Genomic DNA, 16,033 nt, shown 5'->3' with positions numbered 1-16,033 from the left:
ATGTTGCTGAGTATAACATAAACAGCAAAGAAAAGTGATTGATAATGACTGACTGACTATTATTGTGTTACATGTTTCAAATGTAAAGCACTTTGAGCTGCATTCTGTGTATGAAAGGTGCTATACAAACAAATAAAGCTTTATTATGGTGAGAGAACTTATAGCACACCATACAGAGCAGAGAAGGTCGTTAACCTATCTCGTCTGACGCTTATGGCTGTATATCATTCACTCAACGTTGAGATACTATATGGGCTACCTTTGCACCATGTGACCTGCCACCACCAATTAACGGCCAATCACCAGCCTTAGCCTCATGCATCACTTTCTCTTTCCATCTCTTTTTCTATCTCTCCATGACATCCTGTTCTGCTTGCTTTTACAAATGCAATTCCCCCATGTCTCTTGCATACACTCCTCCCCGATCCACTTTACTGTTCCTACTTTGTCTCCAAGTTCTACCAGACATCACTGACTTCTCTTCCATAAACCATCATACACCCTCAGAAGACATCAATGACTTCTCTTCCATAAACCATCATACACCCTCAGAAGACATCAATGACTTATCTTCCATAAACCATCATCAAAAGACATCAATGACTTCTCTTCTATAAACCATCATACACCATCAGAAGACATTAATAACTTCTCTTCCATAAACCATCATACACCCTCAGAAGACATCAATGACTTATCTTCCATAAACCATCATCAAAAGACATCAATGACTTCTCTTCTATAAACCATCATACACCATCAGAAGACATTAATAACTTCTCTTCCATAAACCATCATAAACCCTCAGAAGATATCAATGACTTCTCTTCTATAGAACATCTTATACCCTCAGGTTACCCCCTGACCCTTCACATCAACACTGAAAAACGTGGTCAATGTCACTGTCTTTGTCCTGTCAGAGACATATAAACACTACCACATTCTGACACATTTGTAAAAAAAAACTCACAGGTCAGTGGAGGACTATAAGCCAGACAAGGAGAGTGGGGTGGGGGATGGAGGAGAGTGTGTGTAGGAGTGGTGGGAGAGGGTTGAGAAGCAAGGAAGGGCAAAGGCATCACGTGTCAGAAAAAAAAGAGAGCTGCTTCGGCTAAAAGTAGCTGTGATTGCGATGCCGGCAGACGTCATAAATTCTGGCCTTGGCTCCGGGATTCTCTTGAGTCTCAAGGGGTCACCTTTGCCGTCCTGAGCAGGAAGATATTAATATGGTGAATTGTAGTGACCTGAGGTTACCACATATCCCCTCAGCATGACACATTCCCACATTGGGGGCATTGTAATGTGCTGTGCTATCACAAACACCCCCCAGCATTTCAAACCATCAACAGTTCTTTATGTCCTGGTGTCAACATCATGGATCCTTATGCAGCCCTTATATCATGTGCATGGTAGCATTGCATAGCATAAAACAGAGAGTGAACAGCTGTCAGAAGCTAACTTACTGACAGAAATGCTGAGTGACTGACTGACTGACAAGATAGGTGCCACCTGCCAGCCCAACACCTTTGTCTCTCAACAAATGATCTGTCTGGCTACCTGATCATGAGATCCCAAATAGCTTTCCTTTGATATGCAATTTTAACTTTCCAAAACAGAGTGGCTTATGGACAGCCATAGAAGACCTCTGCTAACCTTGTATGAAAGCAGGAATGCTAATACAATACTGTTGATCACCCTAGTGGTTTGGGGGAGCTGTGTGTCATATGAGGAGAATTGCAGAGGGGTTATTTTGAGTGGTGTCCAGTCATGGTGGGTTCCTTGGCTTCCACTGCTATTTGTTTAGTGGGCAAGCGAACAAGGGGGCGGAGCGGAAAAAGGTGCCCCCTGCCACATTGCTCACTCACCTCGTGAGGCACCAGGTTCTGGATTACAGGAACAGGCCTTAACGGTGGGGTATGTGATGTGATTATAAACAACTTGCTTGACATTTACACTTTCAAATCAAGTTTTCGCAAACATAGGCACACGTTCACGAATGCATGCAAACAGTTTTCTGTTTACCTTGAGTTCTCCACAAACGTTTGCAAAACACTCACAAACAGTTCACGAACATACAGTGGAGGTGGACATGAACTGAACAAAGGGTTATCGTTAAGATGGAAGGTCCAAATCATTCAAAATGCACTGTTCAGAGAAAACATATTCGCCATGAATGTTCGCCACTGTTTGCTGACTTTGATTGCACTCCAGGTTCTGTGGATAGGGAACAGACAGTTCAGTTTGGCACAACAGTTCAGTGAGCCATACATTATTCCAGCCAATCAACAACATTGCTTAAGGAGCTCCCAAAGGGGCGGTAGGAGGGGGTATTTGAAGCTCAAATATCAACAACCTTTTGCTAAGATCAAGGATATTACCGTTATTATTAGCCCTGATTTAAAGGGAAAGTTCGGTCTAATAACAACTATTTTGGCGATCAGAAACAGATGGGCAGAGGCACAAAGTTTATAGACATTAAAGGTGTGGCCAGTCCACAATTACTTATTTAATGCCGTGATTTTAAGATCAAACGCTGGGCGCAAAAGGGTTGTTCTTATGTTTCTTAATCAGTCATGGGTGTGTTTTGGGCATAACATCCTTTAAAACAACGAGAATTCCCTTTAACAGCAAGCAGTGCAACTTCAAACAGATCATCGGTATTTTGATAGTCAGTGGCGCATTTGTTGAAGGAATCTGCTTGCACGCAACACTGTATGGAACAGGGATTCCACTAAACCTTGCTTTACTAAAACCTGTTTGTGACTAGCAGAGTATAGCCTACATGCATCTGCTCTGGCCTATTATTTGAACTCATAAGCAAAATGAAACTAACTTCACCGTGGTCTCATAGTCAACGACAAAACAGTTCTACAGTTAATTACTTTCACTATTGACTGACAAGGCGTTACCATCGAAAACATAGCATGAAAGAAGCAACACTTAACCCAATATTGTTTGAATGACTGAATAAAAATCCTAAGGATATTTATCCTGCAGAGGAGTTACTTCTTACATCTCGTGACAGTGAATCTTCAGCTGTGCTTTATATGCGCCTTTCCCTATAGACCAGGTTTTTCTTGGTCAGTGGTGTAATCATTTTTAGAGTGTGTAAGATAGCGATTTTTGGATCATGCGCCAGACCACACCTTATGTTGTTAATTGCAACACCCCTGGCCGCAAGGTTTAATAAAAGTGGAGCCCATGGCGATAAATTCCTCACTTTATTGAGTGTAAGATATGAATAAGCCTTGCGTCGGGCTTTGCGCCACCTTGTGAAGGGTGCACGATATGGCCCTTAGAGTCTATGTTTAGGTGATAACGAGTGTAAACTGTCATTGGGAATGCTAACAACGTTAATTGGAGTTTTGAGTAAGACCGTAAGCTTGACCGAGCTTGTGGGCAAGCTCACGTTAAAGTAAACCACTGACTAGGCTCAAAATATCATTAGACATGCTACTGGGGAGGGTCCCTGCACACAAACAGAAGTATTTTTAACTGTAAGTGTACAGAAGGACTGTGTGTCAGTGCAGTACCTGTTTGCTGCCATCTTGCTTGGAATCCTCACAAGATGGCAGAGACTGGATGAAATTATAAGGTAAATGCACGACTATTCTTCCAGTTCCCACCAGTCACTTCTATCTTGCGAGAAGACTAGCAAGATGGTGGCAACTGGAAAAATATAAGCACTGACTGCGCAAAAAAACAGACCTTTTTTATACCTTTTCTGTGCAACATCACAGAAGTGTAATGATGTTTTGAGGCTTGTCACTGGCTTAAAGTTGCAATTTACTCTGGCAAAGCGAATTGGCCCCCAAGTCTATAGCTGTATCCTATTTAGTTGCAAATGCATATTCCGGTCTTACTCAAAACTGCTCCAATTAACGCTGTTAACATCCCCAACGACCGTTTACACTCAATGTACAAATAGACCTATAGGTTCTTGTTAAACCGAACTTTTCCCTTAAGTGTCAAAGTTTGTTTTCAAGTTGTCATGTGTTTTTCCTATTTTCTGCTCATTGTTTCTATGACTGTATAGACCCTTTCATCAATAAAAACAAAAACAATGCTTGAACGTTCTATTTGGGCCCCAATCTACTTCCTCTACATTAAGATAACATATTGAATGTTAAAAAGGAAGTCTTGTGGGGCCAACTATGATGCTGATAATGGAACTCTTGAAAGGGTCCATAGTTTCTATATATCCAAACTCTTCTCCTCAACAGATGTGTTCAGTGTGCGTACAACTATTGCCTGCACTGTAAAAAATATATCTGCCTAGTTTACTCAAAAAAGTAATGCAACCTATTACAAGGGCTTTTTTGAGTAAACACAACTAGAAATAAGGCAACTTATTGTAAATGTTTTTCTGAGTATACTCGAAGAGAGGGCAGAACTTACATAATCAATTTGAAATAAAAACATCTTTCAACTATAAAAAGCTTTTTCTACCAACTATTCGGAGGACTTCAAAACACAAGTTTAAATTACTAGTTGGTACAACTTAAGATAAAAAGTAAGGAAAACCCAAAGCAACAATTAATGCAAGTGATTTATTGCAGAAACCAGTGTAGAAGCACTGCACACACAAGTAGCCTCAAAATGATCTTTTACACAGCCTAAATGCAGCATAGAATACACAGATTTTTTCAAAAATGTTTTGAAACTACAGGTTCTCACACAATAAAAAAAAATAAAAAAAACATTTTGAAACAGGTGTTCAACTCTAATCAGTGAACTTTCAACAGCACACAATAAAAGAATATATCACAAATGTTTTGAAACAATGGGGTTTCAACTATATTCAGTGATCTTTGAGCTGCACACAAACAAAAAATAATAATATATTAAAAAAAAAAAAAAAAAAAAAAAAAAAAAAAAAAAATCACTTCATAAACAATAGGTGCTGTTAAGATCCTGAGTGCTATGGGCCTCATAATACGAACTGTAATGAGGGAACTGTGTAATAAGGATAAAACATGGGATAAAATGGCTTTGAATGGTAACATTTTACATGACGGTTAAGTACATATCACATTCATAGCAGCTGTGAAATTATCAAACTAAGTATTTATAATTTATTCATAAAACATGACTCAACATTCATTCACATCTAAGTTTAACACTGGGAAGTAAACTACATAGAGATGACCCGGGAACTTGACATTTTCCCTTGAGTGGGCAAAGCGGCAAATATTATAATTACCTCAAGGTGTCAACAAATCAGGGTCAACAAATACTGGTCAGCTATATGTAGTTTACCTCTCAGTCTTAAACTCAGATAAGTGATTATGAATACTTCACAACCTGTATAGTAATAATATAAGATATTCATAAAATATTTAGATATGATATGATCAGATGACAAACATAAATGTCAATAAATATCACCATTCTGTCTGCCACATTTTTGAAGGGTTGGGTATGTGTGTTGAGTCATGTCTTCTGAAACGGTCACTACAGCTACTATGAATATGTTATGTACTCACCCGTCAAGTAAAGCGTTAGCAAATGCATATAATTAAACTTAAAAGGTCTCACAGTCCTAACAAACAGTAAAACTTCCAAGAATGTGCCATTACAATTACATCAATCAAACTATCTCAGATTTCCCTGCATTTTATTTCTGAAAGACAGGGTTCTCGCAGAACAGCTGGTAGCTCCTAGGTTGAGAAAAACCTTTTGTATCACCTCAAAGGTATACTTGAGGTTTTTGGGGTATTGCATATTGATTGCATAAACAAGGCCCATCAAATACGCAAATGCAGATGGTACATCCTTAATATCCTGGAGAACAACAGTCTCTTCCAAAATGATGGCTGTGTTGATTACCGTAGGAAGAGACTCGACTGCTGCAGCGTCATCTTCTATCACTGTGAGGATCCCAATTTTCACACCTTTGGTGTAGTCTTCCTCAGCATCTGTATCCTGAGAGTGTGCAAACACAGAAGACACCACTGATTGAGTCAAACAGAACTAGATGTACCGCATAGCGGTACAAAATATGACCGCCGCTCAGTCCTGTACATCCGTTCCGCGAAAATAAATCACACTTCAATTTGTCTCCATATTTTACTCCATCCCCCACTCTTGAAACTTTTGTGTATGCTTGTTTGGCATGCCTGAGTGTGTGTGTGCGGCTGCACAGAAAGTACCCTACTGGTGCTGAAAAGGTGAATAGATTGTAGAATAGCCAAAGAAGATGTAGAATTGTTATAAAACCTTTAAAATCTCTAAACAATCACAAGTAGGGCAGTTCATCACAGTTCATCCATTGCAACTGGATTGATGAAAGGTCACTTACACCTGTAGGCTACATTGTATTTGGGAAAAGCAAAAGGTATCAGCATAATGTTATTTATTTATTTATTTTTTATGTATTTATAAACAAAAACATCTCTGTCAGTTCCATGCCGTTTTCAACAGCTATCAAAAACAAAGGTCATTTTTGGATGGATGGATTTTTTTTTGTGAATGTTTCTTCTTCTACATAAGATTTTAGTCATCTTTAGTTCATGTAATACTTTTTATTGTCAATGCACAAATTAAGTAACAGTAGTCTGAAACGTTATTGTTAATGCACAAATTAAGTAACAGTAGCCTAGTCTGAAACGGTGCTGTTTTACATCTAACCAGTGGTGCAAATAACTGACATGTCCAAATGGGCCTTGATGAAATGCGTTAAGCTAGACTGTTCATACACATTTTAACGGGCCAACGTTGAAGAGCTTTTGTCCGTTATTGTTAGTGCAAATATAGGCTGATTCATGTTCCCTTGCATTGTTTAACTGAGGTCCATGGCTAGTCTGGCTTTCATCAGACCAAGCTCAATCTTTTAAGAAATCAAAAATAAATAGCGGGCAGATCAGGCTGGGTTCACCCAGCCTAGTCCATAGGCACCCGATATTGTTTAATTTTCCGATTGAGATATACACGCTCTGGCTATTCTAAATGCAAAATGCATCAGGGAGTTATGACAAAACGGTAACTAACAAACTAGATCCTAATAGAAAGTTGTTAGCTTCCCTAAGCTACAGGTAGGATTATAAGGTAGGCCTATTGACAACATAAATTGTCAATAGGCTATGCTGGCGACACAAATAAAATCTCCTTTGGAAACCAATGGCTTACGCCTTACAGTATCAAGCGGACTTAAACTGTCATATCGTGGCGAAAAGTTGTAATACATTCACGCAGCTCCATGAGTCAATGAAAGCGCAAATGAAGTAGCCACTTCTAAATGGGACCTACTACACAGTAGCTTAAGGTGTTTTGCTAAAACAGCCATAATGAAATGAAGGTGTCATTGTTTGGATACTTCACACACACGTGCTTTTTAATTTCACAGACTACAACTACCAAGATCAGCTTCGCTCGCTTCGCGAAAGGAAAGACCGCTTCGCTGCGCGGCGGTCATAATTAAAAGAAAAGCTGTATAGATTAATCAATTTGTTAACACAACCAAAATACTTTAGAAAGTCATCATAAATAGACTACTTGGCTTGTGTACTGATATAGTGTGTATCCAACTGTTATAATAAATAAAAACACAGTTTACATATTACAATATAATGTGTCATTCAATATCAAGGGACAGGGAAGAGGAAGACGGCAAAAGGGATGCCAGAGAGACGGACAGAAGACAGGGACGAGTTGGTAAAAGGACACAAGGAGATTGGGGATAGGAAAAAGGAGGAGAGGCAGGATAAAAGAGAGGGGCCAAAGAAGTAGAGGAAGAAACACAGGTGGTGAGATAAAACAACATGCACAGAGAATAAGATTGATTATTACCAGACATTTCTTGAAAAGACTTGTTGGGTCCTCCCTGAGGTAGAGGGGCAATCCTTCCAAGGCTATTCTTTTACGGTGTTCTGCAATCGCCATCACCTGGGCACACAGACAGAGATAAAGATTTTTTTAATTCCCAAATTTTCATAATTCAGAATTAATCTGCAGTCCTTAAAGTGCATGCATTTTCCTAGTCTGGCAACCCCAATTTTAGCTTTGTCTTAGCATAGGCGCTGGAATGTAAAGTAACCAAAGACTTGCTATCTGGCTACTTCACATTCCAGCACCTATGCTAAGCTAAAGTGAAAATTGGGGATGCCAGACTAGGAAAATGCATGCACTGAGACCAAAATGCTTTTACCCACATATGTAACTATTGGGTAAATAACCCAATTTCATTAAAAGGTTGGACAGTACCATCTGAGGGCAGTAAGGCACTTTGGATGGTATTCTCCCAGGTGCTTAATGCTCCATGCATTTCAGCCTACACTAAGCACTTTTTTTTTTACTTTAGCATCTGGGGGAATACCGCCCACGGTGATTTTTGGAATGCTATACCCCCCTGGAGTAAGAAAATAAATTGTAATATTGCATTGGTGGTGGCTTTGTGTGTTTTAACACTCTTTCTACCCACTGTAGGTCTATGAAGGGATATATTATGGGTAAATAGGATAAATAGATACCCTCTCATAACTTCCCCAGCTGATTTGCATTAAGTCAATACTTCTTTGTATTGCTTAGTTGAAATCTCACACAAAAATGTGTTGTATTGAAAATACTTATTTTGGTAAGAAGGTTTAGAAGCAGCTCAACAGAAACTCGAAGGGACTGATATACCCCCTGATCACCATCGCAAGGTTGTGCAGCTCTGATTCACAAGTAACAGGAGCACTGGCTTGAATTTATTCCAGAAAAAGGAGGGGTACTATGAAATTGATCGGAAGGTTTCACTTATGTTTTACCACAGAACTTTTGACATTTTGTGGATGCTTGCAATAACATGAGTGACAGTGATTTCTTTTGAGGCATTAGCTTCAGTACATTGTGTTTAGTCATATTGGTAAGTTACAGGAAGATCAGATTACATTTAGTGATTTAGAGTGTTCAAACTCTTGCAAAAACTGAAATGGAGGGAGAATTTCATAACCAAGCTTGCTAGCCAAGTACAGTAAGTGAAGTACGCTAGCCAAGTACAGCAAGTGAAGTAAGAGAGAAAGTAAGAATAAAAAAAATAAAAAAAAAGTCATTATACCATCATATGATCTATACTATCATATGATGTGCAAAGTACCTGTTCATCTAGAGGATCAAGCAGTGCCCTAAAGTCAGATTCCTTCTTACTGCGGTACATCTTAAGCAGTGCAGGGGTGTATCTCTCCAATGATGACTGGAATGTGCCTACCAGATCGATATTTGAAATACGATGAAACTCGCGGCAAATCTGTACAAACAGTGGAAAATTTTAAAAACAATTAAATGCACAACCAGCACACCAACCTTCACTAATAATATGTCATATGTCGACACCAACCTCATCTGTCAGAAACAATGCTGGCCATCATTCTTTAATTTCCTTGACAAGAGGCTCAACCTCAACTAATTCTCTACGGCGGAGAGAAAATGTAGAGTGCATCTTTTCTCGGATGAGAGTAGAATCAATGTTTTTCTTCTTGGTCTCTTCAGTCATTTCCAATCTGTCTTCCTCTAGTGATTCATCGGTTTGGCCCATTGGGTGGTCAGGGAGGAAGTTGACCTCTGCTCTTCTAGATTTTTTCATTGTGTATTTTAGTTGACCATCATCACCATGCCTTTTTCGATTGACGCTCACTTCAGACATGCCAGCTTGACGCAACTTGAAACGGTAGTTCCCCACCTTAAACCAAAGACTTGTGAGCCAAGCATCCCAGCCTGAACTAGGTTGATCTTCTGTGAGGCAAGGGTGCTTGTGCACAAGAGCCATGGCAACAGACTGAACCTCACATCTTGTGGGATAGGACTTCACCTCAAACATTGCCTGAACAAGCTTGCTCAAAATTTCAGACTTAACATCTCTTGGTACTTCAAGAGGGGTTTTGTTCTGATGATAGACATCATTAGCCTTTTTAAGTCTAAGTTCAACATCAAGTGAAAATTTTGGTACCTCAAATGAGGACGGCCAGTCTATAGCATCTCTTAAATTCTTGTGTAAGCTCTGGGAGCTCATGGTTGAACTAGAAGCACTGGATACACTTGCTGTGTCAAGAGATGACACAGAACCGGCATCAGATGTATCAGTTGCTGGTGGTTGATTTGTCTCCAAGGTGACTTCATCCCAAATTACTTTTAAGACTGCTTTTTCAGCTGGCAACTCGTCTATGTCGTGCAAATTACAAAGGGAATTCCCAAACTCAGGATCTTCAAATTGTAGGGAAAACCCATTCTGCAGTTCAAGCTTGCTTTGGAGAATAGTCTTTAAATGGTCCACGGACTCTGGGACACTGGGAAGGTTGATACGTCTTACGTTGTTGGGAGAAACACAGACTCGTAGCAGCATCATCTATGAGAAATTGTAAAAAGAATTAATAATCATCAGTTATCATAATAGTAATCATGTTTCATTGATTTACTATACATCTCTCAGGTCTCATATGGTCATTAAGCAATTATATATTCTGTTATGAATGGTGTCAGGGCATATCAAATTGTATGGACAAAAATATATCAGGTTACAATTTCTATAAGCAACAGTAATGCTTCAACATATTTGAAAAGTGAAAAAAGTTATTCCAAACAATATTTGCACATTTCCTAATATATAGGAGCCTTTCACATGTATAATGAATTAAACCAGTGACTACACTGATCTAGGCCCTCTTAAAGCAAGCAAAGAAAGGAAGTCTGCCGTCCAAACATTTCATTCACTTCAAGCTCCATTTACTGTACTAACTGTACTAACATGAAGACAACCAAAACTTCTGAACTAAAAACTGACTTTTCAGCTCAGAATCGGCATACCACATTTTTTTTTCTTGGTATTTTGTCTTAAAATATTGCAACACAACTAAGTTTCCAATGGATTGAAGTTAGGCTATCCAACATGACTGCAAACCCAAACACACCAGGAAGCAAAGGAACAATGTATTGCTCATTCTGTTCACAAACACCTCTTTAGAGGTGAGAAGGGTGGGCCTCATGTAATGAAATCTATGATTATGCAATGAAATAATTTTTGAAATCTGAGGAGAGTTAATGGATATTTATTATCAGATTTTCAATTTAATGCATAGCCTAATCAGGAGGAAAAGTGAAGACAGCTATTTTTAATAGCATATTTTCCCTTTCTGTGCTCCCTGTTAAAACAAAATGGCAAATATTGTTTTGTAATCATTACAAAATACCACAGTTTCACTTTTTTAAGCAATGCTCACTACTACAATATTAACAAGAAACTTAAAAAAAAAAAAAAACAACATCCCCACACGTTTCTTTTCAAAAGTGTCTAAACAAAGGAGAAAGAAAACACTTACCACAGATGCTTAGTGTAAAAGAAATGCCTTTGGGGTTACAAGAACACGACCCCCAACTTTATATGTAACCAATGGATGAAAATCATTCATCATCTTAAGGTCAACAATGCAAATATCATCATAGTTGCTCTCTTCAATTATGTAGGACCTCAAATGTTCTGTGTACCAGGATGTCACTTTCTTGCAAAGAAATGAAACTTCTTTATCAAAGACTACACATTTCAAAATTTTGTTGAATTCAGGCAAGCCACCACAATACCCCGCAGAAATAATCATATCTGATGTGTACCGGATTCCATGCAAACAAACATCACTGGAGAGAGACACTGAATCTCTGTTTGGGTGTTTCTGTTCAACTGCCGACCTAAGGGAGGCTTCCAAAGGACACTGCAAGAAAGGTTCAGCCCTTTCAATGTAAACTGACTGTTTAAAAAGATCTCCACGATCTAGATAGAAAGCCAGCATTTCCTGATGCTTCATAGCCAGGGTAAGGAGGACATTTTTAAAATTGTGGGTGTCACGCACTACATTTTTGAAGTAGCTATGCTTAGCTTCAAAGCGCATGGTCCACAGTGACACCAATGGCCCAAAACACCGGATTAAGTGTGGATAGTGCTCCACAAAATGATGCTTAGGACGAATGGAAAAGTTAGGGAAAGTGCCAATGAGCAAATTCCGATGGTCATTAATCAGACTCTCCATGTAAGTGAGTGTTTCCTCTGAAAAAGAGGTACAGACTGCCAACTCAACAATGACCTTCAAGTCCATCAGGATTTCCCAAGAAGGTTCATGTTCTGGGATTCGGTGGCCAATCATCAGAGGAAGCAAACGCAGTAGAGCCCAATTTTCATGTGCATTCCCACCTATTGAACCTTTTGCCCAGCATGATTTTGCTATGACCTTTGGCTTGTTACTTTTGTCTGTGTCTTTGTATGGAAAAGTCTTGATGCACCTGTTAAGCTCCTCATGTGTAATAAAACCTTTCGCAATTAAAGCCTGTAAACAAACAGCTAATTCTGCTGGTACAATGCCTTCAAATAAGTCGTGCATCATATCAGGAGGAAATCCAGTGACTGGATGGAAATAGGACAAACGCTTGCTCAGAGCACATTCCCTCTTCACACCACAGACATTTTGCTTGCTGCTCCTCTGCAATTCCTCCACAAAAGAGTTGTGTCCTTCAATTGTTCTCAACACAAAATCCCTGCTCTTTGTGCATTTGATTTCATTCCTGCTAATCAAACAGAATCTGCAAAATTTCTCTGCATTAAAGCTTTCCTGAAATCCTGCCAGGCCATGTGCACCAAGATTATCTGCACAAACGCAAAACACTGTTCCTTTTAAGTACTGAGCAAGGGCTGGGACAAAAACCCCTGTCTGCTCCAAATTGTTAATGTCTCTTGTTAAAGGACTGAGAAATTTGTCGTAACCAAAAGTGCCTACATCAACACTCTTTCCCAATGCAGCAAGCTGAATAGAATTAAGGCTGGAACGATTCTTGGGTGGCAAGTTTAGTAGAACCCAGTACACAGCAACAATTTTGTGAACTTTCCTGGATGTGCCTAAGGGGTTGCACACTTCAAATTCGTCTATGTATAACCCCAGTGAAATTTTGAAATCTCCCTCACTCAAAAGTCCATTGCTTTTGTAATACTGACCATCTTGAAAAGACTCCAGATGACCAGGGGCCGAATTATGATTGAACAAAATAATATCCAAGAGGTCTGTATTACTCAAAAGACAGACAAGTACATCGTACACAGACACATAAACAAAATAATTATTTTGAGTCCTGTCAAAGATACTCTGTTGGCACCAAAACTGAAAAGTGTTCTTTAAAATACACATTTCGCCTGTATTCTGTGGATCGACTACCTCGGTCTGTAGTGGTGTAGAGGAGAGGACTACATTCAAATAAAACATCTGAAATTTCCTGAAGAATAGTTGGGTCATTGAATATATTGTGCTTAATCAATATTTCCTTAATTTTCTTGACACTATTGCAATTGGATGACTGCTGTATATCACAAATCTCTTATGATTATCTGAGTAGAACCTTTGGAGACATGCAAAACAGTTTGCATCGACAGAAATAAAGAAGCTAGTTTGCGCTCAAGTGTGCTGGTTTCAACATTCTCATCATCAAACAATGATCGGCCTGGATCTGGCTCTGGATTCTGAGCAGCATGAGAGGAGGGCCCTTCGTCACCATAGTCACCATCACCACTATGACTTAATTCAATGTCAACATCATCTGTTGCACCTACAGGAGAGACTGCTGATTTTATGTCTTTTACAGTATGATTTCTGTATTTTCTACTTTTGTGAGTGGCAAAACTGCCAAGCTTATTTGTTTTGTAGCCACAGCCAACAAATGGACATGTTACAAGTTCACCATTCCTTAAATGTCCTCCAAGATGGTTAGAAACTGCACTTGCACTACAAATATCTTGGAATGAACAATGCTCGCACCTGAATGTTGTTGTAGCCTGAATTGTTTGTTTTTTCCTATGGTAGCGCGAAAGATGACATTTTAGATTACCTGGTGTCCGGAACGTACAAACACAATCAGTATAGAGACAAGGACAAATTTTCCCCTGGTGACCCCCTGCGTGTCGAAGCCGATAATGTTTGAGCAGGGTCTGCACATTCGGGTGGGTAAATTTACACTCTTTACATTGCATCACATGAAGTTGGAAGGACTGGCTAAAACACCTGTAGAAAAAAAAAAAAATAGGAAACTAGTGATAATTAAATTAAGGCTAGTGATGTAAATATCCACACAGGTTATATCTTCGCTTTCTTAGTTGCACAGAAATAAAACAAATTTTATTAACAACGAATCTAAAGCAGTTTGCTGCAACAAGCCCATGACCGCCCATAACCACACCTCTGCCGTGCTACCGCGGCCACGCATGACGTTTGTTCGTACAATCAGTGAGAAAGCAAAACAAAAAAAAAAAAAAAACACACACACATTACATGGGTTCTCATGTCATAGGATCAAACTATTGTTGTGAAAAGGTTGTGTCTGTATTTTCCTGCTCCCCTGATATAATGCTAAGACTAATGTTGTTTATAAATTTAAATGCTAATTCGTGGCATAAAGCGTTTTTGCTCTGAGCAAAAGTAGCAAAGCAGCAGTGAAACTTGCCAGCATTGAGCAGAGCGGAAAGCAAAGGGGCATACTGCTGGTGATGTGAAAACACCTTTACAGGAGAAACATTTACATATCACTTTGTAATGTTATTAAGCAAAGTTTGGCTAACGTTAAATGAAGTCATTGAAAACAGAAAAGTGATACCCTAAAAGCACTGGTCCAACGTTTATAAATAGTAGCTAGTCTTATTTAGATTGTAACGAAGCATCTTACAAGCTAGCACACACAACTTTGCATGACAAGCTATGGCATTTCGCGTTTTCAGCTACAACACAAACTGTTCCGCAGCGATTTGGCTATGGACACAACTGGACAATAATAAGCTGAATTACGTGAAGCAAGGGAAACTTTCGTTGTTCAGAGGTGTACGCATAACTTTATAGTCAATATCATTGGCCAAAGTCTCACCAAATATGTCTGTTTATGTTAGCTTCAATTAACTAGTTAACATTAGCTCGCCAGCTGAGTAGACTAACGCTAGCTAGCCATTGCAATGTTCAACAAACTATACAAGACTTGAGTTTAAGGCGATAAAATGACTGTGTAGATTGATTTTGTACTTTACCTAAGCTTTACTGCGATGCTCCTGGTCGCTGTAGAGAGAAACCACAAACTTTCTGGAGATCTTCCCCGCGCACGCAATCCACCGCATGGAGTAGTTCTTCTTGGCTTTGCCTTGAGCTCCTTCTGGCTCAGTGGGGAATCCCCGTAGCGATTCAAAGTACGCATGTGCCAAAATGATGCTTTTTTTCAGGTGACTTCACAGATACAGGCAATTAAATATTTAAGTTGAGTCAACTGAGTTACACAAGTCTGTGAGATGAAGTCACAAAACTTGATAAGATAAATTAATTATATGAGTTTAGTATATTTTTCTGGTCTTTTCAGTTCTGTTCACTCCTTTACATATTCTGGCTGAAAAAATGCAAGTTCTAATTTTTACAGTGTGTGCTTTTTAAAGAGACAAACCACATGTACTGTAGGCTAGCTGTGGTGTAGAATAGCTATTGCACATCTGGATTTGCTGTGCCTTGTTTAGCTTGTTGCTGCATTGTTGTTCTCTGATTAACCTGCGAACTGTACTTCTCTGAAATCTGTCCTATTCAGTAGGCAGAGTTTCTGGTTGTGTCAACATTCGTGGGTACACTTCTCTTCGAACTGGGCGCAGTACCACATCAGTGATAGCGCAAAGGCAGGACAGTCCTGGTCCCATTGGTGTGGTCTGACTTCTGGATGACCTCCAGGGGATGTTTATAGACAATGGGGGCAAGGTCACCTTCCCGGAGCCGTGAGGGACTCTCTCACACGCCCCCCATGAAGTCAGTGGTCAGCTGATTCCTTACGGGAGCAAATAAACAAACGCATGTCACATGTGTGTGTGTATGTTGGGACTGCATTAGCACACAGGTTCCCTTGAAGAAAAACAAACTCAAGGTTAGTCCACTTTTAGATGCTTCCCAGTAGTAACCAGAATAAACAATATTTTTTGTAGCACATATCTTGTACACACACATACTCACAAACACACACTCATGGGAGAGTTATCAGCCTATCACATCTGAGATGTGATCTGAAACTCTCC

General features: G+C 39.4%; 1 protein-coding gene across 2 annotated transcripts; it reads right to left on the bottom strand.

The window, feature by feature from the left end:
* Positions 1 to 5,433: 5,433 nt before the first annotated feature.
* Positions 5,434 to 15,143, bottom strand: LOC125306204. Of its 2 annotated transcripts, XM_048261430.1 has the most exons (5): positions 15,017 to 15,143; positions 9,317 to 10,321; positions 9,077 to 9,226; positions 7,789 to 7,884; positions 5,434 to 5,925 (listed from the first exon to the last, which is right to left on the bottom strand). In XM_048261430.1, the coding sequence occupies exon 2, from the start codon at positions 10,319 to 10,321 to the stop codon at positions 9,344 to 9,346; it is 978 nt and encodes a 325-aa protein (XP_048117387.1). In that variant the 5' UTR covers positions 15,017 to 15,143; the 3' UTR covers positions 5,434 to 5,925; positions 7,789 to 7,884; positions 9,077 to 9,226; positions 9,317 to 9,343. The 2 variants fall into 2 exon arrangements, 1 of the variants encoding a protein (XP_048117387.1); XR_007195517.1 differs by lacking the exons at positions 9,077 to 9,226; positions 9,317 to 10,321 and having other exon boundaries at positions 15,017 to 15,032.
* Between the last annotated feature and the right edge of the window lie 890 nt (positions 15,144 to 16,033).

The sequence above is a fragment of the Alosa alosa genome, chromosome 13 (genome assembly GCF_017589495.1).
Source record: "Alosa alosa isolate M-15738 ecotype Scorff River chromosome 13, AALO_Geno_1.1, whole genome shotgun sequence".
NCBI lineage: Eukaryota > Metazoa > Chordata > Actinopteri > Clupeiformes > Clupeidae > Alosa > Alosa alosa.
Note: the sequence above shows the minus strand (reverse complement) of the source record. Positions and strands in the feature narration are given on the sequence as shown.